Source organism: Urocampus carinirostris, chromosome 10 (genome assembly GCF_059441175.1).
Source record: "Urocampus carinirostris isolate Australia breed hairy pipefish chromosome 10, RoL_Ucar_1.0, whole genome shotgun sequence".
Classification (NCBI taxonomy): Eukaryota; Metazoa; Chordata; class Actinopteri; order Syngnathiformes; family Syngnathidae; genus Urocampus; species Urocampus carinirostris.
This window is the reverse complement of record NC_142358.1, coordinates 612,587-638,037: the sequence shown is the minus strand read 5'-3', so window position 1 is coordinate 638,037 and position 25,451 is coordinate 612,587. Positions and strand designations below refer to the sequence as shown.

At 41.2% G+C, this 25,451-nt stretch overlaps 1 protein-coding gene across 1 annotated transcript in view; it reads right to left on the bottom strand.

The window, feature by feature from the left end:
* The window catches only part of pipox (pipecolic acid oxidase), a 51,619-nt gene extending 35,922 nt beyond the window's left edge, over window positions 1–15,697 (bottom strand). The window contains exons 1-3 of the mRNA XM_088345492.1: window positions 15,424–15,697; window positions 14,065–14,213; window positions 5,134–5,347 (exon numbers count right to left, since the gene is read on the bottom strand). Of these exons, the coding sequence (XP_088201618.1) occupies window positions 5,134–5,347; window positions 14,065–14,213; window positions 15,424–15,534 (474 nt within the window). The 5' untranslated portion in view covers window positions 15,535–15,697. The remainder of the gene's footprint in view (window positions 1–5,133; window positions 5,348–14,064; window positions 14,214–15,423) is intronic.
* Window positions 15,698–25,451: the final 9,754 nt, after the last annotated feature.

Genomic DNA, 25,451 nt, shown 5'->3' with positions numbered 1-25,451 from the left:
TCTTATGTAGCACTATTTAAATATTCTATATCAATACGTTATATTGGGTATTTATGTATTCTCATCTCGTCTCATTAGCTGTACCGCTTATCCTTTTTTGGGTCACGGGAGCCAATCCCAGCCATCTCCGGGCAGTACGCAGGGGACACCTTGAACTGGTTGCCAGCCAATTGCAGGGCACACGGGGACAGACAACTCACTCGCTCAGTCACACCTAGGGACAATTTGGACCGGACAATTCACCATGCATGTCTTGAGAATGCGGGAGGAAACCGGAGTGCCCGGAGGAAACCCACGCAAGCACGGGGAGAACAAACAAAATCCGCACAGTAAGGCCGGTAGCTGGATTTGAACCCACGCAGGAGGTTCCCACGACCTCAGAACTGTGCCGCACACGCGCTAACCACTGCACCGCCCATTTCTGCATTCTATTTTTTGTATTTTACTAGTATTTTATTTTTCAACACAATGATACTGCTGGAAGTGTGATGGATAAAGTATCTATCTATCTATCTATCTATCTATCTACCATAATAAATGGAATCAACATTTCAAAACTACATTTTGCATTTCCTTGGGTTGTCTGTGTGACATTACAATTGTTTTGATGATCAAAAACCTGTGTAAGCGATAAATTAGTAAAAAGAGACACAAAATTCAGGAAGGGGGCTCATACTTTTTAAAATTACTGTATCCATTTGTACCCTAAAAAACAGCGTAAAGAGAGATGGGCACAGCCATGCTGTACTTGCCCAAGACACACCACAGGAAGTGGTGCCCCTATGGCCTCGTGATGTAAAGTAGGCTTAAACTTATTTGCTCAAGGTGTGTATTTCTAATCAGTTTGATGTTCGTTTTGGCCTTCTTTTAGTCTTCCTGTCTTTGTTTAAATGTGTTGGTACTTTTCCAGGGGGGGAGGGGTCTTTGGTCTTTAGTCTCAACATACCATTTCAATAAAACACAGAGGCAGACAAGGGGTGACCCAGAGTGAGTGTAACTGGAGAGCCGAAAGCGAGTAAATTGTCTGCTCCTCCCCCACTCCCCTCCAGCTGCAGCTGTATAAAAACTAAACAAATTGTTTTCTACCGTTAGCCAATTTATAGCTCCACACGTCAGTGGTCTACTACTTAGACCCCACAGTGGTTAAGACATCCATGAACAATGAACCTTGAGTCCACACCTACTAATAATGAATTGGCTTAGATTGTAATCCAAGTATTTTTATGCGTGTCTTTATTTTTGTTTACCATCACAATAACATTATACAGTAAGCATGTCTCCCAAAAAATGTTGACAGACTAAAGCAGGTGTCGAAACCTTTTTGACCCAAAGAACCATTCATCCATTCATTATCTGTACCGTTTATCCTAAGTAGGGTCACGGGGGTGCTGGAGCCCATCCCAGCCGTCTTCCCCCTGAACTGCACGTGAACGCACCGCACCGCGAGTGAAGCTAGCAAAGCCACTAATGTGCGCCACGATTTTGGCGTCTGTGGGTTTCAAAGGAGAAAGCACGGAGTCGCCGTCGCCGTAGACTTGGCGAACTTGTCCCAAAAACTGGTGCAGGAAGGAGGCAGATTCGTCCTGCTTTCCGAGTTCAGCCATTGTTGGCGTTGCGTGGGGAGGGACGTGTCTACTATGTTCGCTGCCATGTTTTTATCTGGGGTTATGGAATCAGAGATCTTAGATGTGGTTAACAACTGTAAAAACAAAACGTCTATGGATTGTTTTGACATCTATATGGTACTAGTTAAGCAAATTATAAATAGCATTGTGAAACCATTGACCTACATATGTAATCTATCATTTCTATCAGGCAAATTTCCAAATCTAATGAAAACAGCAAAAGTTATACCAATATACAAAAATGGAAACAAGCACATTTTTACAAACTGAAGACCGGTATCTCTATTTCCTCAGTTCTCTAAAATATTAGAGAAACTTTACAATAATAGACTAGAACAATTTGTAGATAAACATAAATTGATTAATGAAAGTCAATATGGTTTTAGAGCAAACAGATCAGCAACAATGGCTGTTATTGATGCAGTAGAAGAAATTACCCATAGCATAGAAAAAAAGAGATACGCAGTTGGGGTATTTATTGACTTAAAAAAAGCATTTAATATCATTAATCATAATATACTATTAAAAAAAAACTGGAAAGATATGGCAGCAGGGGTTTGGCTTTTTAATAGATTCAAATTTATGTTACAGGGAGGAAGCAATACGTTAAAATGGGAGAGTTGTCATCTGAATACTTGGACATCTGTTGTGGAGTACCACAGGGTTCTATCCTGGGTCCAAAGTTATTTAATTTACATATTAACGATATCTTTAATGTATCAAAACTATTAAAAATTTTCACGTAGTGAAGCGGGAAACAGGAAAGGACCCATTCGCGTAGACCTACTCACAATTTTTGGGGGGGAGAGGAGGAGGGTGCACAATCGATCCGGGAATCGATGGTCGCAAGAGTGGATTGAAAATCCACTCAAAAGAAAAGAATGTCCAAAAACAAACGGATCAGACCACAAACAAAACAGGATCAAACACGGGCAGATTCACGGAACTAGGCATTTAACAGGATTTAACAGAAGTCTCACAGAGTTTAACCAGGTTTAACAAGTATAACAAGTATAACAAACGCTCCAGCCAAAACACAGTTCAAAGGAGCGCGTTTAAGTACCCACAGAAGCAATCAGTCAATGCGAGTCAGCCGGTGTCCATGGGCGGGGCCAGCCAGGCGCCATGGCAAGACATAACAGAAAATAGTAATATTTGCAGACGACACTAACATTTTGTATTCAAATGATAACTATATTGATTTGGTAACCTGTATTAATCGTGAATTAATTAACCTAAAAGTATGGATGGATACAAATAAATTATCTTTAAATTTAAATAAAACCAAAGTAATATAATTTGGTAATCGCAAGGCAAATCAAAATTTAGAAGTAAAAATGGATGGTGCTGCAATAGACCCTGTATCAGAAATTGAGTTTTTAGGGGTCATAATAGACAATAAATTAAGCTGGAAAACACACACCAGACACATACAAACTAAAGTATCTAAAAGCATTTCAATAATTAATAAAGCCAAATTCATTTTGAACTATAATGCATTGCATTTATTATATTGTTCTCTAGTTCTGCCATACTTAACATATTTTGCAGAAGTCTCGGGGAATAATTACAAAAGTTCATTACAGCCCCTTTTTATCCTCCAAAAACGTGCAATTAGAACTATACACAGGGTAAGATATTGAGATCATACTAATATTTTATTTATTCCTGCTTTCCAAATTATTAAAATTAGATGATTTAGTCATTTTTTTCACTGCACAACTGCTATTTAAGGTCAACAAAAACATAGTGCCAATAAAACATTTCATAAATTATTCATTCGTAAAGAAGGAAATTATAACTTAAGGGGCTGTCGTGAATTCATGATCCCAAAGGTGAGAACCGCCAGCAGAAGTATGTGTGTGTCTGTGTGTGGAGTCAAGCGGTTTGTAAGACGAGATCAAACAATGTCCAACTATTCACTTGTTCAAATTAAAATACAAAAAAACATTCCTGGCGGAATAGAGAGATGAAGAAAATCGGGTACGAGTGATACGAGAGATTGGGAATAGTGCGTCTAGAACTATGATTAACTTTGTGTTATTGTTGCTGTTGTTATATCATAACTGTTATTATCAATATTATTACAATTGTTGTTATATAATTGGTGTGTTTAATAAGGAAGATGAAGGGGTAGGGAATATAAGCATTTGCTTCAAATGATTACCCCTTTTCAAACATATTATGTAATATTATTTTGTTGTTTAGTTATTGTTTTTGTTCTGTTTTTATTTTAATGTTCGAATAAAGTTTCCATTCATTCATTAATTAGTTGCCAGCCAGTAGCAGGGCACACAGAGATGTTTATAGATTGTGAGAGTGCTCAGAGGATACCCAGGCAAACACGGGGATAACATGCAAACTCCGCACAGAAAGGCTGGTAGCTGGATTTGATCCCATGACCTCTAACCATGTAGGGAAAAGTATTTAATCACATTTTTTGAGAGCGCCACACCATATATTTCAAGACAAAATTCAACGATACCACTAAAAGGTAAATAATTCTTCAGCACATTTTATTTCAATGTGGTAATTTGATAATTTCATCATATTTATTAAATAATAATACCAGAGCCATTCTCATATATATATATATATCATCTCATTAGCTGCACCGCTTATCCTCAGTAGGGTCGTGGGCAGGGGACACCCTGAACTGGTTGCCAGCCAATCGCAGGGCACCAGGGACAGACAACTCGCTTGCTCATTCACACCTAGGGACAATTTGGACCGGCCAATCCACCTGAAATGCATGTCTTTGGAATGTGGGAGGAAACAGGAGTGCCTGGATATATATATATATATATATATATATATATATATATATATATATACACACACATGTACAGCACTTAAATTTGTCTTCCTCCCTCAATTATATAAGATTGAGGAGGCTTATTTAGACAGTCATTCTTGTTCTAAATAATGGTTTCAAAACGAGGTGCAAGCAAAGTTTTTTATTTAAAATGTGACAGAATTCTTCAAACGAGACGCATATTGTCATGTTTACCTTCTGCGCAGACCGCACTGAGCAATAGCGCGAAGGGATAGCTGTTTGCAGAGATCCGCCCACCCCTGCCGTTCACTCAAACAAATTGCTCTGAGTGGTTTCTGTTGTTTCAGTTTGATCAGTGTGTTTTCATCATTAAATATGTCAAAAATTAACATACATAGTTTCATGAACATCCACCTAAAGGGTTTCTTAGCCACCTACTACCAAAACAGGGTATGTTGATGTGAGACCCAACTGTAAATTGTAGTTGAGAATCTGCTGTACCTTTGATCTCGTCTGTGTTGTTTCGGCTTCACATTTGCCTAGACCTCGATCAATTCAACCAACTTTGGAACACCACAGAGAAATTTGCAATTGTTGAATTTTATCTTTGAGCTATATATTCTGATGAAAAGAGCCATATATGCCTCATGAGCCATTAGTTCTCGACCCCTGCAGTAAATCATCTTCAATCTTGTTAACATCTTGAATTTGTCTGATGTACTCTTACTGTACCTGTGCAACTTTGAGTGCCCGATCTGCATACAGGACTCCAGCAGTGGTGTCCACCAAAGCACCGTCCCCCTTTGCCAGGATTACATTCGGAATGTGCTTATTGAAGTTCTCAGGGGTCAGAACCACTACAGGTACGTTGTTCTTCTCCAAGGTATGTTTAAAGTCAAGGTAGCTCTGACTGTTTTCTGGTCCCATCAGTAGAAGACCTGTTCGTCTGTAGAGGTAGATAGCCATTATTTTAACAAGTTTGAGGTCATTGTTTAGTTGGAAGGTGAACCTGCACCCCATTCTCAGGTCTCTTGCAGACTCCAACAGATGTTCTGCCAGATTTTCCCTGTTTCCCTTCACCCATCTTACAATTAACTAACGATCTTCCCAGACGCTGCTGAAGAAAAGCCACCCCAGAGCATGATGCTGCCACCACAATGTTTGACAGTCTGAAAAGTGTTTTAGGCTGATGTTCAGTGTTAATCTCACGTCAAATGTAACGCTTGCATTCAGCCCAAAAAGCTAAATCTTTGTTTAATCTGACCAGACAGCCTTGTTCCACAAGCTATTTGGGTCTCCCATGTGGGCAAAAGGGCCTTTTAAAGGTATTCCTTCAGAAAGGGCTTTCTTCTTTCCAATCTTCCATAAAGGGCAGATTTATGCAATGACAAGTAGTTGTATTATTCACAGGTTATCCCACCTCAGCTGTGTATTCCTGCTGGTCATCTAATGTGATTAATAGCACTCTTGGTTGCTTCTCTGATTAGTTTTTTCCTTGTTTGGGCCAAAGGTTTAGTGAGACGGCCAGGTCTTGGTAGGTTTGCAGTGGTTTAACAATGGTGGGTTGTGAGGGCCTGCAAAGCATTTTCTGTAGGCCTTAAAAATATCGGATGACTATTTTTACTTATACTTGAGTAATGTTATTCTGAAGTAACAGACCTTTTACTTGAGGTTCCTTGACATTTTTGGCTACTCCACCCATCTCTGGCTGTCTGTCACCTTTTCTGAAACCTCTGACCCCATCAGAAAAGCAGGTGCATTTACACTGAGACTTAATGAGATACAGGTGCACTCTGTTTATTATTGTTAGTCATTTAGCTCAACATTAAATCATTCTGAAGTCGTCAGATAACTTCTGGAGCCAGATAGCTGAACTGGGTTAGCAAGGGGCCAATATTTTTCCAACATCTACTTTTCGTTTTTTTTAGTAAAATATAATGTTCAAATAATTGGGTTCCACTTCATGATTGTGTTGGTACATGGAAAATATTTCAAAAATGTTTAGCTTTAAATGTTAAGCCTGAAGTGTTGCAATATTGACAAAAAGGTATGTTTTTTTTTTAAATAATATTGAAAAAAACGCATGCAAGTGCTTTGGCAAAAATCACTTTCAAACACCCAACTACCACTAGATAGAACCCATATTGGACTTAACTGTGTTAGCGTTCCTGTAAAATCTGCCTAAAATCCCTATCCAAGGCTTAATCCAAAGTAAATTGTACAATGTTCTTAAACCGTTTGGCGAATATGAACGGTTTTGGTCTCTTTTGAAAGAGCAAGAGTCTGAGATTTTGTCCCAAACTGAAATAATCACTACAAGTCGTATTACCTTTAGGTAATCTGAGTTAAAACACAAAGAAAAAGTTTTTATTTTCTTGCCTGTTTATTTGCAATTAAATTTCTACAGATGAGTGTAGCATGAGCCTCTTAGCTGGAAAACAGGTGAAACAATATCTTGTAGCCCTACCTGGTCAAATTTGATCTTAAGCTGAAAAAATAAAAATATTGTATTTTACACATTTTTCTAAAGGGTTTCCAAAAGTGACAGTTTTCAACACTAAAAAGTTTATTTTACTTTAGCAATTTTTTCAGACATTTGAAAGAGATGTAAATTTTTGACTCCTCGTTAAAGAACTCAATGATTGTGGACATTTTCGTGTAGTAATGGTGTGAGCAAAATCGATCCTGAGTTGCGGTTGGACACACTTTTTTTGGCCCTGATTTAACTACACAATAAAAAATGGTATACATTTATGTTGGCAATTTCATTGGCTAACCAATGTCAATAATCTTTTTATTCGGTTACAACTGGCTGAACTCGGATCTTCAGGAGGTGAACTCTTTTATCAAACAGGCACAGATAGAAAAAAAAAAAACTGTTGTTGGCCGAGAGTGGTATCAATCAAAAGGTCAGAGGCTAACGACCATATTGGAAATAATTTTGCAAAGTCTGTTTATTTTCAAAAGGGAGTATTAGGGGGATGCCAATGGATTTCAAAAAGGATCGTTCAACGAAGCAGAAATACTTTCAGGCAGATTTTTCTTATCCGTCAGCATTATAGAGTATTTTGGAGTAAACATTTTGCATGGTTGGATTCACTGACTCAACTCCATGTTTGCATACATTAAACGTATTTGATGACTGCAAGTACACCTAATAGGTAAGTAATGCCGGCTTTATAGTTTTCGGTTATCTTGTTTCAGACTGTTTCTGTAATGAGTACATTTTGAAAGAGTTTAAGCTTTCCAATGACATGTGGCATTATGTATTTCAGTGACTGGTGCCATCATACAGACACATTTGTTTACCAACAGTGTTTAAGGGGTTGTACTGCACTGGACAGCCCTTAAGACAGAGGTCTCCAACCGTTTTCAAGCTAAGAGCTACTTCTTGAGGAACCAGTTTGATTTGCATTTCTAAAATAACAACTTATTATTACCATGTTGTTACTTTGATTTTACCTGGTTAATTATTGGTAGTAGAGTTTGATAGACACAGCCAATCACTACAAAAATAATTTCACTAGAAAATCACAATGACCCTGCACTGGCAAGCTACTTTCAGAAGAGATCCGCAGGGACCTCAGCTGTCTGTAGGGGGCGACCTGGTCCCCATGGGCACCACGTTGCTGACTCCTACCTCAAAACATTTGTGTGGTTTGGAAACTAACGTGCAATAATTAATCCTTAGTAATAAAATATGTTTGGAGTCAGTTAATTTTTGTGATGAAAAAATATGCATAAAGTAGGCCTTTGTACTTGCAGTTTTTGACTTCTTTTAATTTTGGGGTCTCCAACACGGTGCCCGCTGAAACCAAAGATCCCCCTAATGACAGTTGAGGTGCCTGCGGGTCTGTGCTGGAATATTGTTATTTTCTACCGTCATTTTTTTTATTGGTTGAAAAAGTCTACTTTATAATAATTAACCTAGTAACAACACAAGTTGTTATTTGAAAAATTTGAATAAGTAAGTTGCTGTTTATGGGCAAAAAAACCCTATTTGAGTATTGACAATTACTTTTAAGCGATTAATTAATTTTAAGCAATTAATTAAAAGATGGAATGGGAATCTATTTATGTATTAAACAAATGTATTCATCTTTTTATTGATTAACCATTAGGGTTGTAAGGGCACTATTTCCTGTGATGTGTCTTGGGCAAGTATAGCATGCAGGGGGAAGGGGGTCTTCCCTCTCCAGGTCAACATGTTTTCATCTGGTCTCGACTCGGAGACCATACGAGTGTTAGGCAAATGTGCTAACCACTGCACTACGGAAACAAACTAAATTCCAATTTATGAGTTTTATAAAGCGAATGAGCAAATATTTTAGGCAAGCTATCTGGCAACCTTTATACCTAGCTATCTTCTGAACTTTTAGCTATAATGTATAGCATAGGGTGACCGTATTTTGATTTCCAAAAAAAAAGGACACTCGGCCCGGTCTCAGCATACCTAAATTATACTTGAAGTTCACTCAAAGATGCCTTATCACATTAATATATTCACAGTCAGCCTCCTCCGTAGGGATTGAAAATCGAGGTCAAATTCTTAGCGGTTTCTCAACAGACTTTATTATTCCTAAAATAGTAGAACAATAATAACGTGTATAAACTGGAATGAAATACTAATAAAGAGTTACGCCTCCTCTGTTTTAGCAGATCAACCTTAAACAAAATAATAGCTGTCTTTTGAATTCTTGCTGTGAAAATAATCTGAAATAATGTTCTAAATAAAACCTCTTCAACAGAAAGCCTTTTTCTCTCATTGATCCACTTACTCTGCATCTATGAGGAAGCCCTCTCAACATTGGTATTATGAGAAGGAAGTGCAAAGACAAACTGTGCAATATTCATGAGTTCTGAATAACATGGAATGCTTTTGGCATTTTCAATATATTTTGTCCATTTCTGGTGCACCTGCAAGCCAATGAACTCCTCATCACTGTTGCACCTTTCTGTACATTTCCTCAGATTGGTGACCTGGTCAAAACACTTCACATTATCAATTGGCACCCCTTTTTCTACTAGGTACTGCAGGCCTCCACATAATTTACTCATATCCATCCACATGAATGTTGAGAAGTCTTCCATGGAAGTCATCCACTTCTCCAGATACTCCAGACATGCACTGTACAGGCCTTGCACGTCGGCACAGAACTGGTTGCAGCCTTTACCAAGTCCATCGCAGCACTTTTGTGCTAGTAGTCGCTTAACTTTAAGAGACAAAAAGTTGCTGCTCTTGCGTTCAGGAAGAATGGTGTGGATGTCCATCCATCCATCCATCCATCGTCTTCCGCTTATCCGAGGTCGGGTTGCGGGGGCAGCAGCGTTAAAAGGGAAGCCCAGACGTCCCTATCCCTAGTCACCTCCTCCAGCTAATCCGACGGGACCCCGAGGCGTTCCCAAGCCAGCCGAGAGACATAGTCTCTCCAAGGTGTCCTGGGTCGCCCCCGGGGCCTCCTGCCGGTGGCACATGCCCGGAACACCTCCCGAGGGAGGCATCCTTATTAGATGCCCGAGCCACCTCAACTGGCTCCTCTCAACGCGGAGGAGCAGTGGCTCTACACCGAGTCTCTCCCGGATGACTGAGCTTCTCACCTTAGCTCTAAGGGAGAACCCAGCCACCCTGCGGAGGAAACTCATTTCGGCCACTTGTATCCGGGATCGTGTTCTTTTGGTCATGACCCAAAGTTCATGACCATAGGTGAGGGTAGGAACGTAGATCGACCGGTAGATCGAGAGCTTTGCCTTTCGGCTCAGCTCCATCTTCACCACGACGGACCGGTACAGGGTCCGAATGACGGCAGACGCTGCACCGACCCGTCTGTCGATCTCCCGTTCCGTCCTACCCTCACTTGTGAACAAGACCCCAATATACTTGAACTCCTCCACTTGGGGCAAGACCTCCTCCCCGATCCGGAGGGAGCATACCACCCTTTTCCGACTGAGAACCATGGCCTCAGACTTGGAGGTGCTTATCCTCATCACAGCCGCTTCACACTCGGCTGCTGAAGATCACTGCCTGAGGAAGCCAACAGCACCACGTCATCTGCAAAAAGCAGTGACGCAATGCTGAGGCCCCCAAACCGGAATCCATCCCCGCCAAGGCTGCGCCTAGAAATTCTGTCCATAAAAGTTATGAACAGAATCGGTGACAAAGGGCAGCCCTGGCGGAGCCCAACCCTCACCGGGAACTAATCTGACTTACTGCCGGCAATGCGGACCAGACTCTGGCACCGGGCATACAGGGACCGCACAGCCCGTATAAGACTGTGCGGTACCCCATACTCCCGAAGCACCCCCCACAGGGCCTCCCGAGGAACACGGTCGAATGCCTTCTCCAAGTCCACAAAACACATGTAGACCGGACAGGCAAACTCCTATGCACCCTCAAAGACCCTGCAGAGTGTATAGAGCTGGTCCAGTGTTCCACGGCCAGGACAAAAACCACACTGTTCCTCCTGAATCCGAGATCTGACTTTCTGGCGGACCCTCCTCTCCAGTACCCCTGAATAGGGAGGCTGAGAAGTGTGATTCCCCTGTAGTTGGAACACACTCTCCGGTCCCCCTTCTTAAAGACGGGAACCACCACCCCCAGTCTGCCAGTCCAGAGGCACTGTCCCCGATGTCCACGCGATGTTGCAGAGGCGTGTCAACCATGACACGCCCACAACATCCAGGTGGATCTCATCGACCACCTCGGTGACTTCAACCCAGTGATATGAGAGCCCAACCCAGAGTCCTCAGGCTCTACTTCCCCAGAATTTCCTCGAAGCCGTTCGGAAGTCGGCTTCCATGGCCTCGCCAAACTCCTCCTATGCCCGAGTTTTTGCCTCGGCAACCGAAGTCAAAAACTGCAAGGAGAAAATGGTGTGGATGTTGTTCAGAATTTTCTTCACCTCAATAATGAAGTTGTTCTACTTTTCCATTTCTTGAATGTGGGTGTGAAACTCAGACATGAGTGAGTGCGTGTGCCAGTGGTAGATCTCACTGAAGTCATTTTCAAAAAAACTTCTTGATCACTATGGGTGGCTTTTGCTGAGACAGAAAGAATGCCTTTAAAGCTGGAAACATCTGTATAATCCTCTCAATGTCTGGGAACAATGACAGTAACCTTGTCTTGCTGTGAGAAAGCATACTTCTGTATTCAATGTCAATAAAGTCACAGTACTCCTTCAGGTTCTCAGTGCGCACTGTGTAAATACGGAATTGCTGGTAGATTTTGGACATAACATTCTCAAGGTCAACAATCTATTGCGTTTGCCCGATGATGAACACAATAATTCAGTATGTGTGCTGAGAAACCCACACCAATCAGAGTTTTGTTGTGCAGCATCCTCTTCAACATGCAAACATATTCTTCCCCCCTTCATCACGCCGGATCCCTCAGAAAATTTGCGTTGCAAATGTCACCAGTAAAGTCAATACGTTTTCAGGACAATTTGTTTTTTGCCAATTTTTCAATGAGATATTGTGCAATTGTTTCTGCTGTCTCGTTTGGTGTGTCTTTAACCTCAATTAATTTTGCTTGCGCACCACCCTTCTTCCAGTCAAAGTAATGGATTACATGGTTACTCACGTCTGTAGAAACACCAGAGTAAAGTATAACTTTGAGGGTTCATGAACGACTTCAAGAGAACGGGGCGCTATAACGGCATTCACAATAGCTTTGTTCTTAGTGCGAGCACTACTGAACTTTTTGCCGGTGTTTGAGTCTGGAAATGCCGTTTTCAGCAAGGCATTTGTGCAAACCATGGACCTGTAACTGTTATGGTGTTAAACAGTGTGAAACACAAACACACCCTCCGCTGCGGTTACAGCATCCTCTGTTTTCCCAGGTCTTACAGGAAGTCTGTCAGTTTAGCAGAATTCTCACCACGCTCATCTTTTTTGTCTTTCTCTGTGTCCGTGTGACCTGTCAGGTCTCTGGGACCTTTGTTAGGGCCCGGTCACACAGCCGTTTGCGTCTGTATCGCGGCTGAATCACAACCAGAAATTTCACCCCGTGAAGCAGACGCTGTTGGACGCTTTGAGATCGCGATACAGACGAGATACAGCCGTGCTTTACACGCGGCAAGAAATCCACACGCGGTTGGCCGCGCGAAAAAGTTTTGCGCTGCTCAAAACTTTAGACCACGGGCAACAGCGGGCGGCACACGTCGTACACACGCGGATATGACGCGGTACAGACGCGGAACGACGTGGCCAGGGAGTGGTTACACGCGGGTAGGACGCGGAATTTTAGCGGGTAATCGCAGGTGGAGCACGGTCATAGCACGTTTGTTCTGAGCCTGTATCGCGGCGTTATCACGTAAATTAGCGTGTGTAACGCGTGTGACGGTCAAACGCCTTTCTCCGCATATATTCAGCGCAATTTGCCGAGCACACGTAAGTTGTGCTCGAGACGTCAAGGGGTGAACATGGATCCCCGTCACCGTAGTGACCTCGTCTTAATCCATTTTTATTTCTTGACATTTCTTTTCATTTCATAACAAGATATTAAAATAAAAATGAACTATTACAATAATAACATATTGGCTTCTTCTTCGGTGCCATAGCTTGAAATCTTGATCTTCATGGGACTGTGTCTTGAGCGGTTATGATTTCTACAGCCCGGCTCGGCAGCTTTTATACCCGTGGTCCACACGCGGAAAGGACGTGGAACTGAGGCGATGAGGAAGCGGAACAGCCCCCGGCGTTTGTTTCGCGGGCATACCACGGATGAACAGCTGGTTGGCCAATTTTGCGCATTTCCACCGCGGGCAACCACGAGGAAAAAAAAAATCGCAAAATTTTACCCGCGATACAGACGCAAACGGCTGTGTGACCGGGCCCTTAGACACCGAAACATATGTGCCAGCTTCACACACGGTACACTCTGCCTCCCATTTGTTTCGACCGGGACAGTATGCAGGAAATTTATTTTGCAGTTCATCTGTGACGATGCACTTTCGCTTAGGCATTCTCGTTTTTTTCTGTTACTGAGCACAGCAGAACCAACCACTGCGCAGGCTCACAGGAAATATGTCACAGGCAACCCAGTGCCGTTGTATTCAGTGCGAAGCGTCAGTCAATTTCAACACATGCAAATTGGTTTCGGTAAAAATAATCAAAGCCAGAGATTTTCATGAATTTGTAAAACCCCGTCGGACGTAAAAAGTGGACGTTGGTCACTGTAATATAGCAGGCTACCTAGCTTGTAAAATGATATCTAGTTAATATTTTACCTTTTTTGGCTAGTTACTAAGCTAAATTATAGTCTCCTTAGGGTTAGGGTTAGGGTTTTTTTAGCTTCCTAACTGGCCACTTATTTGGCGTTTTACTGCAAGCTAGCTCCCTTTTAGTTTTATACCTGTTGACCTTTCTAGCTACCTTCTTAGCTATTTACAAGCTAACTAACTAGCTTTTTAGCATGCTAACATTTTAATCATTAACATTTTCAATCCATTTTTTATCAAGCAGCTTAGCAAAGTTGCAATATTCTAAATGCGTATCAAACTGGGTGCCCTTTGCTCTAAGTATTATCAAAAAGTAGCTCGATGCTTGAAAAAGGTTGGAGATGTCTAATTAATTGTATGCAGTGATTTGTATTATTTTTTTAGTTAACCCCATTGCTTTTTTAATTAACATTTTACTCATGAAAAAGGTTTTTTGATTAAATACCGATAAAGTTTAACACCAGCTTTCTTCTCCAACGTGGCCCAAAGTTGGTAGCATTCTTCCATCATTTGGGTGTAGAAGTCTTCATCATAAGCCTTACGGATGATCCGGGTTTGGCCATGGGAACTCCCTCTAGTGTGAGGGAGGGTAAACTACAAGGGAAAAAAAACATGGTTCACCATGCAAGCATTCACAAGTGTGACATTCACTAAAAGACTACTTCCTAAATTTGACTTGCATCAAGCATCAAGGGGTTTTAATTATTCAATTTTGAGATTTCCAAGAAATAAGGATCAGTATTAGTTCAGCATTTATCACTGCCATCCTGTTTTACTTGAAATGGATTGGTAACCAAAAGCATTGCCCACCCTATCTGGTAATTGTACATGGTACCTGCAATGAGAACGTTTTATGGGTCACAGCAGACTGTCAGTTGCAATTCACTTAAAGAAAAAACGCAATTTGCCCTTACTGATTTTATTTTTTAAATACTACTGTTGAAAGAGTCATTATGATTGAACGTACAGAAATAAGCAGCACCGTGATATTTTTATGAACCAAGATTTATTTCTAAAGGCAGCTTCTGATTGGCTGTACAAGAAACGCCCTAACTTCAATGCAACGAAAAAACGTCACACTTTCACTGTTTATTGTAAAGAAAAGTATTTTTTTGTAATGAGAAAACACAATATACAAATTGCAAAACATGCACGTAATAAGGGTGCCCAGAAAAATCTGAACTCAGTCAATCCAATGTTTATTTTTATAATTTTCGGGAACCAAAAATGTTCTAAGGGAAAAATAAATAAATACCAAGCCCACCAAACAAAAATGGTCAAAAATAGCTCTCAAGAAGTATTAAAGAAAATACCACTAGAGTCAAGTCAAGTTTATTTATATAGTAATAAAAAAGTCCCAATTAAATATAATAGAAATACTACATGAATACAACTACAATTATGTTACAGAAATACTACAATGGAAATATTTAAACCTACTGCAGAAATACTACAAATACTGCAAAGATACTACAGAAATACTCCTATGAAAATACATTTACAGAAACATTACAAAAATACCACTTTAGTAAGACTGCGATTAAAATAAAACAATATACCACACAAATACTACTACAGTAATACAAAACTCTCAAATACAGTGTTTAAAAGAGGGACATAAAACATTATTTTGCTTTACTTGTGAGCGTTTGAAAACCAATATGATAAAACTAGTCTACTTATATACATGTACAGTATCAAGAAATATAACATGTAGATGTCTGGTAAAAAAAAATGTACAAATGTCGTGACTTTGACATTCCGTTTGGGAGTATCTAAGAACACGCCAACGTTTAAAACGTACCTGCTCAAGGAGAAGAGTTTTCCTTTTTCTTTTAACCAACTCGTATGATGTGAAAGATCCTTGGACACCAGCACCAATCACGATGTAATCGAAAATCGCAGTAGTCCCCATGCCAAGTAAACAGCAGCAACACTCAAAATGGGAGTCCTACAGCTAATCAACGAGCCTTAAAGGCGCTGGGCGGAGTTAGAGAACTCCAGCCCCCGAAAAAAAAACAACCGAACAATTTACTAAATAGGAATTTGAATATTCAGGATCAGAGACGAAAGTCCCATTGGAGCAAGTCTTGACACAACTTCCTGGCTCATGGGCGTAACCAGTCCGCTTGTGGGGGTGCCCAAGGACCCCCAAAACTTATAGCATTTTTAAAACTCTCTTTTCCTTAAGATAGGACAGTGGAACTACAGTTTAAACAAATAACTATCACATAGACCACTGTCATCTCTGTCAACACATATAAAATGAACTAACTACCTTCTCAAAACGTTTTCCAAATGTGGAGACAATTCTAAAGCATTTATGATGCTGGCCAATAGAAGGCTCTTACAACCATAAGAATAACATGTCAGGTTTGTGTATCTATTCACATACCTGTCAACCTGTACGTTTTTGCGGTACGTTTATTATGTATTTTAAGATGTGTACGACGCAAAGTTGTCAATTATGGGTACCATCCGGTATACACCGACTAGCACCAAACGTCAAATCAATCAAGTCAAACGCGTTCGGCGCTATCACGGTATCGTTTTTTTTCGTTGCAAAAGAAGCAAGCGGTTTGATGCTACTGTGCGCATGTGTCTGCAGCCTCGGTTTTCATGTGGTAGTTTAAGTTATGTAGTGAAAGGAAGTCCGTCTCTTTTTAGAGAACCGGCTTTTTCGGCTCAAATCAAAAAAAAGAGAGCCGGCTCTCAAACGGCTCACTTGCTTTGATGCATTATATTACGAATTATTATGTTGTATAAAGAAGTTAAGAAAAAAAGGATGTATGAAAGGAGAAAATGAAAAAGACAGGTTTGTGGTTATCCCTTTAATCAGTATATTACAAACAATAATTTAATGCAGAAAATGAGTTAATAATTTGAATAAGAAAATGTATTAATCTACTTAATTATATTTGCATGTATTTTTTCCTTCTACGGTGAACGTCCAAGCTACTTAATTTTTGGAACCTTTTTTATAATAAACCTCATTCATGTCGAGCAACTCAGTATCTCACAACAAAATGTTAATTAATAATATATATGATATAACGAAACACATGTACAATAATACATGTTAAACTACATAAATAAACACGTTTGAAAAAAATATGGTGTAAGATTATTTTGTATTTTGTAAGGGAAAATACAACATTTTGTAAGGGCATGGAGCCGTGGAGGTTGACAGGTATGTATTCACTATTAAATCGTTATCCAGAAAACATTCTATAATTTCCTTTCTCACATCAAGTTGCATAGGCCCATTAGTGTGCAACTTGTGTCTAATGTGGTCATCTGGGATAATGTTTCAGGGACTGTGGAGCAAACCCAAGCCGTGATCAAAATCAGGGCAGAAAATGACGAGCAGTTCACAAAGAAAAAGTTTACCACAAAACATCTGTGGGAGTGAGTAGCCTAACCTGCAGTTTTGCAATATCATTTTGACAATGCATTAACACACTCTAATGTCATAGGACAGCTGTCGAAGCGTTAGGCCTGAAGGGGAGAATCACAGGACAACAGGCGGCATTAACACGGGAAAACTTCCATCCATCCACCCATTATCTGCACCGTTTATCCCCAGTGGCGTCGTGGGGGTGCTGGAGCCCATCCCAGCCATCCTCGGGCAGTGGGCAGGGGACACCCTGAACTGGTTGCCAGCCAGTTGCAGGGCACACAGGGACAGACAATTTGCTCGCTCATTCACACCTAGGGACAATTTGGACCGGCCAATTAACCTAACAGGCATGTTTTTGGAATGTGGGAGGAAACCGGAGTGCCCGGAGGAAACCCACGCAAGCCAGGGGGTAACATGCAAACTCCACACAGGAGGTTTGATCTAGAACTGTGCCGCAAATGTGCCAACCACTGCGTCGCCGTACTGCCCATGGGAAAACTTAAAAATGAAATACAAGGTCATGCAAAATTCAGATTGATCTATACATACAAATACATACGCAATATATTACAGTGTCAAGTTACTGTACGTTTTGTGATTGCAGAACCTAAAAATGCCCAAAATTGGATCAGGCACTTGTAATGGAGAACAGTCGGCATCAAACTGGCATTATTATGAGGCCATGCATGCGGTTCTCATGGTAGGCCATCCGTTGACCCACCAGTATTGGTGGCGTCATTCACCCAACCTGAACCCACAGAACCACCAATGGTAAGTTGAGAAGAGCAGGAACTGAACCCACGAGTGACGTTTTCTTTATGTACAACTCATTTACACAGTTTTTTCACCCAACCTAAAGGCCAATGTAGAATGTCCCGTGGAAGAACTGGCCACCATCACAGCTACCACACCGCCGGGCACACCGTCGGCATCTTCCACTCCAGCACCAAACCCCAAATCCATCCATCCATCCATCCATCCATCCATCCATTCATCCATCCATCCATTATCTGCACCACTTATCCTCAGTAGTGTCGCGGGGGTGCTGGAACCCATCCTAGCTATCTTCGGGCAGTGGGCAGAGGACACCCTGAACCGGTTGCCAGCCAGTTGCAGGACTCACAGGGACAGACAATTAGCTCGCTCATTCATACCTAGGGACAATTTGGACCGGCCAATAAACCTAACAGGAATGGTTTTGGAATGTGGGAGGAAATTGGAGTGCCCGGAGGAAACCCACGCAAGCACGGGGAGAACATGCAAACTCCACATAGGAGGTTCGATCTCATGACCTCAGAACTGTGCCGCACACGCGCCAACCACTGGGCCGCCGTGCTAACCCCAAACCCCAAATCACCCAGAAAAAAAAGGAAGCACGATACACTCCTTGACTTCTTGAAAGAGGAGTCTGCCAGAGTGCAGAAAAGGCATGAGGAAACAGAGGCCAAAACTGACCGGTTCCTGATCCTTTTTCCTCGTGGACAAATTGCCAGAGCAGTGGCATGACTGCAATGTTTCCCTTTGTTTTATGAAAGGAAAATATTTTATTTTTTTAGGAACTCAATGAAGTTCCAGTTTGTGTTTTCCAGTTTTATGGAAATATTGGTATATATTTGTTAAATTTTGTGACACATGTATTTACTTTTATGTATTTCGGACCAATGTGAGCTTGTTTTTCTGAAAGTAAATTATCATTTAACCCAGAGTGATTTGTAGTTCCAAGTCAAGTCAAGTCACATTTATTTATATAGCCCTTAATCACAAAAATGTCTCAAAGGACTGCACAGGATTACAATTACAAAATTACACAATTACCTGATCTTAATCCAGTATGCGGGCAAGGAACAACTCAAAAACCTCAGTGTGAGGAAAAAAGAGAAACCTTGAGAAAGGACCTCACATGTCCTTCCAGGATTGACCAGGGTGAAACACAATTAGCATTACTGTACACAGAATAGTAAACACTAGGTAAGATGTTGAAAATGTCCAGAAAGAGCATGACGCTCACAACGCCCCAGCCTTTAAACTAGTCCAGAAAGTCTATGACGGCCACGACGCAGCTTCCCATCTCTGCCAGCTGGTAAATGCAGGGGTTGACATGATTCAGGTCAGACGCTGGTCCGCTGACTCATCTCAAATCGTCCTTCTCCTTCGTATCAGCCAGGCAGGCAGTCGGAAAAAGACAGGACAATACAGAATATCCCCGCGACCCTACTGAGGATAAGCGGTGCAGCTAATGAGATGAGATGAGAATACAGAATATGAGGTGGGCATCAATCATAAGCTTTGGAATAGAAGTGTGTCTTAAGCCTCGATTTAAAAACTTCCGTTGAGGTTGCAGATCTTATCTCCGGAGGCAGGGCGTTCCATAACACCGGGGCCCGGATGGAGAACGCTCTCGAGCCTGCAGACTTCTTGGCTCTCGGAGTCACAAGTAGACTCCATGCAGGAACATAGGGGGAAATCAAATCAGAGAGATAAGAGGGTGCAAGCCCATGCAAACATTTATATGTTAATAAGAGAACCTTAAATTCACATCTTAAGTGGACTGGGAGCCATTGCAAGTTGGCCAATACAGGAGTAATATGCTCAAACTTTTTGGTCTTAGTCAAAGGTCTAGCTGCCGCATTGTGAACCAGCTGCAAAATTTTAATGCTAGACATCGATAGACCAGAAAGCAAAACATTACAATAATCAAGCCGAGAAGTAATAACTGCATGAATTAAAATCTCTGCATCTGATTGGGACAGCATCGAACGAATCTTCGCAATATTACGGAGGTGGTAGAAAGCTATTCTAGTAATATTTTTCACGTGTAACTAAAACGACAGATTAGGATCAAATATAACACCTAGATTTATGACCGAGTCACTATGGGTGATATCACATTTGTCTAGGTTCAGGGTAGTGTTTGAAAACAACTGACGACAGTGAGCTCGACCAATAATCAACATTTCAGTTTTTTCTGGGTTAAGGCGTAAAAAATTAAGTGACATCCATCTTTGAATCTAAGTAAGGCAAACCTCCAGATTTCTACAACTTAAATGTCCAGTTGTTTCCAGTGGCACAAACAGTTGAGTGTCATCTGCATAGCAATGGAAACTATATTATACTTGCGGATAATGTCACCAAGCGGAATCATATAAATACTAAAAAGAAGGGGGCCAAGTACAGAGCGTTGAGGAACACCACAGGGGACATTAGATTGTTTAGAGGTCAGATTGCCATAGTTAACACATTGCATCCTGTCTGACAGGTAGGACCTAAACCACGGGAGTACAGTTCCTGCGATACCAATGCATTCTAGACGAAACAGTAATACGTTGTGGTCGACAATATCAAAAGCACCGCTGAGATCCAGCAGCAGTAACATTGATGAGGTACCGGAATCTATTGCTAAAAGGAGATCATTGGTTACTTTAGCCAGGGCTGTCTCAGTAGAGTGATTTGCCCTAAATGCTGACTGGACAATTTCAAAGAGGTTATTTTCTGACATGAAGTCATTTAGCTGCTGTGCAACGACCTTTTCAAGTAATTTTCCCAAAATGGCAGATTTGACACTGGCCTATGATTACCTAGGCTTTCTGGGTCAAGGTTAGGTCGCTTAAGCGTGGGTTTGATGACAGCAGACTTGAAGGCTACAGGAACAATACCCGAGGATAGCGATATTAATAATATTTAAAACTGATGGTCCTAAGATCCCAAACAGATCTTTCACCAGTGAAGCTGGAAACGGATCGAGCAGGCACATAGTTTGTTTGGCCCTACTGACCATCTGTGGTAGATTATCAAGGGACAAATCATTGAAACTGGAGAATGTTTCTGAACAACCTCCGACACGGTCCTTACCTAACACCTCCACATCTTTGAGATAGGAGGAGGATACAGAGCGTTCTTTGAAAATGTCATTCCTGATTAGTTGAATCTTTTTATTAGAAAATTCCATAATGTCGTTAGCAGAATAAGTACAACTATTTGGGTTAAGTTGTTGTCTGGTAAGTTTCGCCACTGTGTCAAACAAAAATTTCGGATTATTCTTATGTTTAACAAAAATCTTAGAGAAAAACAATGCTTTAGCTGAGGCAAGAGCTACTTTATATTTCAGAAAGCTGTCACACCAGGCCAGTCGGAAGACCTCCAGCTTAGTAGTGTGCCATTTCTGTTCAAGTTTCCTGCATCCTTGTTTGATTAACCTGGTTTCTTCAGGAAACCAAGGTGTATTCTTCTTAGGTCGAAATTAATGCCTTAGGGGCGCCACAGAATCAAGAACATTAACCAAAGCAGTGTTGAAGTTGTTTGTGAGTCAACAGACCCAGTGTACGAAGGGAAGGCTGCAGTTACCGTAGGTAATAGTTCTTTTAAGGCTAATACCGTTGTAGGGCGGATATTGCGACTGCTAAAGCCTAAATTTTCCTAATCACAGTAAACATTAAACAGCACCTCACACTTAACAAGATAGTGATCAGAGATGGCATTAGGATACGGTAACACTGTAACATTTGAGGCTACTACGCCACGGGTCAGTACAGGATCTAGAGTGTTCCCATCTTTATGAGTGGGCACATCAACTATTTGATTGAAACCAAATGTATCAAACAGTGACTTGAAAGCAATTACAAGTGAATTTGATGGGGAGTTTATGTGAACATTAAAATCGCCAATAATTACAACATTGTCCGCATAAGTTACTAAGTCTGTTAACAGTTACGGGCAGTGGGCCCTGCGACTGGCTGGCAACCAGTTCAGGGTGTCCCCTGTCCACTGCCCAAAGATAGCTGGGATGGGCTCCAGCACCCCCACGACCCTACTGAGGATAAGCGGTGCAGATAATGGATGGATGATTTGCAGTTGTTTTCTGTCCAATAATCACACAGTTCACACAGTATGTCACATCATTATGAAATAAACCACCAAGGTTTTACTCAAAATAAAGACGTTTAATGAATAGTAGTTGTACTTCGAGAAACAATATACAAAATACACATGACGCAAAGGTCAAGTATGTACATTAACTTGTGTAGAACTCAGGACGAATAGTGACTGCTGCAGTAATAACTAATAATGATCCAAAATAAAAGAGGAATGGAACTTTTTCGAGTTGACCTAACTATGTAATTCGGGGCTTGCCCTTTGTTACATTAGTGAGGCAAGTCGATCTCTTCTGGCATTTCCAGAGGTTTCATTGGGGTCAGGAAGTTCTAGAATTGGCAGCTGCAGGTTCATATTGTCCTCTGATACATCCTGATCTGGGTCTAGGATGTCTACGTGGTCTATGCAAACATTATGCAGAAAAGCACAGGATGCAAACGTGGGTCAGACTTCCATAGCCCTAAACATGGCTTTTTCTTCTTCTACATTAACTGTGCAACCCGGTGGACAATTCTGTGTACGATGGACCTGGGAACACTGAAGACCCGTGACACCACAAGGTAGGACAGACTGTGGGCCAGCCAGTACACGTACATCAGGACCTCCAGCCATGGTCCTGTTCCCTCTTCAGCAGCTCCTGCAGGGCCCACATGGCCTTCTTGCTCATCCTGAAGTCCTGGATAGTTCTGCCTCCACATAGAACCTTAAGCACAGGATGGGAACATTCCTGTCCGACCTGTCCCTGCTTTTGTGATGGCCACTCTGGAAGATGAACAATTTAGACATAAATGTGGGCATAGAAAAGAAAGAGAAAGCTTTTACTGTGATGTATGCATCATGAAAAAATGTAGAAATTATCTTTTTTTATATCCAATGACAACTCTTTTTAATTAATTTACTTATGAACAAATGTCTTTGGGTGCTACAGGGAAGATTTGGTAACGATATTATGTCAGCTTAAGGGTCAGGTGGATTGTTCTTGTGTTTGTTTACGTTTCATCATGTCACACTTTAAAGACCCCTACTATATGTCATGAAATAGCAAGATACAAACATAGGGTATTATGTGAACGTGGGTTGTATGTTAACCCTTACTGTATTTGACCAACCACGTAATTTTTTAATGAGTGGATGTACCTTGTAAAGATGAATCAGCGGTACATAGCGCCGAAGCCGTCTTCAGTCTAGCACATTTCTCCTCCGTTGATTGGAGAGCCGAAATAAGTGATAAGCTTCAGGCGATCGGTAATAACACAGCCGTAGCATTTCCAACGTTGCACGGACTCTTCACCTGCCACACCGCAGGTTGAGACTCGAGTTATTTACCTTTGGTGAGGCCAATACGTCATTGAGGTTTACAGCCAATTAGTATTAGTATCACGCCAGATCACGCCAGATCACCCAACTCGTGGAGTCAGAGAGGGGTGTCGTTCTGCCTGACTTTGCACATGCGAAGTACTATTTAAGCGGTCATCAAAGTTGTTTATATTCATCATCTTAATGAGACTGCAATCACTTCAACAAACCACATGTCCAAAAATTTGTGTAGTTTTACTTTTTTAGATTTTTTGTTGTACGAAGCTCACTTAGGCGTAGAAGATTCTGTTAACCAGATAGTTGACAATACTGTGATGTTGAATCTAAAAGAAAATCAAAGGGTGCATCAAGAAGCCACGATGAGAACAATTTGTGTAATCAGCACTGCCAATGAAACATTACTCTTTTTTGATGTGGCGTTTTCTGTTTTTCTCTATATTCCTTAACATCTGTTGTGGAATTTGTCAAGTCAAATTAATTTAATTAATTATCTTCTCATTTTTGCCCAGCGTTTCACAAGGTTTTGGGAGGTACCCTGACAGCAAGATGGTGGACAATCATTTCCGCTAGGTAACGCTTATGTTATGTAAAATAGATATAAAATATAGAAAATATGTCATGATTGCTGATTGAGCGCAGCTGCGGCGGCTTAATTGGCGCCAATAGCCCGGACAGCTGATTCGCGGACACTCCCTTTTTAAACCCCCAGCTTCCTCTTGGTGGCTGTCAGATTGCTGCGAACTGTTGCCTTCTGCTCAGTTAGCCTTCTCGTCCGACCCCGTTTATTGCTAAGCCTTTTCCTGCCTGATCTTTGTTACTGACCAGTTTCCGGACCTGACTTTGCCCGTTCTTCCTGCCTGTTACCTGACCTGTTTTGCCCCGTTACCTACCTGCCTCCTGCTACCGACCTCGCTTACGAACTCGACACCGCCTTTGATCTCCAGCCCTGGCCAACGACGTGCTATTCCCGCATGTCTCCGATCCTTCTCGTTTGACACGGAAGTGCCACTTCCGCGTTCCCGCCACCTGCTATCCGTGTTCGTCAGTCTGCGGATCGTGGAAGCAAGCCTTTCTCTCCCTCTTTTACCAATAAAAACTGAGAAAACGAGCGTTATTGGGTCCCGTCTCCGTTCCTAGTTTGTGATCAAATATGCGCATATATATGATAGTTAATGTATTTTTGTTTATTATTCAAATCAATATTGTTTTTTAATGAAATATGTAAAATAAATAATAAACACTCTCCCTTTAAGTTAAGCCTCAAGGTTTGAAATTATGTTGAAATCACTCATTTACATTTTTTAAGTGTGTTTACAGTTGACGCCATATCATAAAATATAAGACAATGTTTTAATATATTTTTATTGTTATATATGTATCAAGCAGAAGAGTTTTGTTTTTTAATTTACCAACTTGTATGTGAAAGATCCTTGGACACCCGGATTTATTTCCTTGAAATAAATGTGTGTACTGCTGCGTGATCTACTTTATTTTATCGAATATCTCTCATCTAGCGGCACGGCGGATGAATGGTTAGCGCGTGTGCGGCACAGTTCTGCCTGTTCTCCCCATGCTTGCATGGGTTTCCTCTGGGCACTCCGGTTTCCTGACACATTCCAAAAACATACATTTAAGGTTAATTGGCTGGTTCAAATTGTCCCTAGGTGTGAATGAGCAAGTGAGTTGTCCATCTCTGTGTTCCCTGCAACTGGCAGGCAACCAGTTCAGGGTTTCCCCTGCCCACTGCCTGAGGACAGCTGAGATGGGCTCCAGCAACCCTGCGACCATATTGAGGATAAGCGGTGCAGATAATCGCTGGATGGATGGATCTTTCATGACAATACAACAACAGTGATGAGTAAATGACACACCTTTAAAAATACTTCTGAGCAATAAACTTATAGTCCAGGTATTTATCATATCATGTATTTTTTTTTATGTCCAAAGTGATTTTGAAGACACTTGAGTCAAAATAAGTAACTGACGAATTTTGTCCTATAATACTTTCGATTGTCAATGCCTTTCCCAAAAAGTGTATTAGTGATGCACATACCAAATCATACAATCAACATTAATCCTGACGCGGCCTTGGTATTGTGACTTCTAAATTTCCACTAAGTTTTGGAAATTTGGAGGCATTCCTCACTGACATAAAAAGATGGATGTCAATTAACTTCTTCGCCTCAAAAAACTGAAAAGTTAATTATTGGTCCTTCTTAATTCTGTGACTTGTTCTCAAACATTGC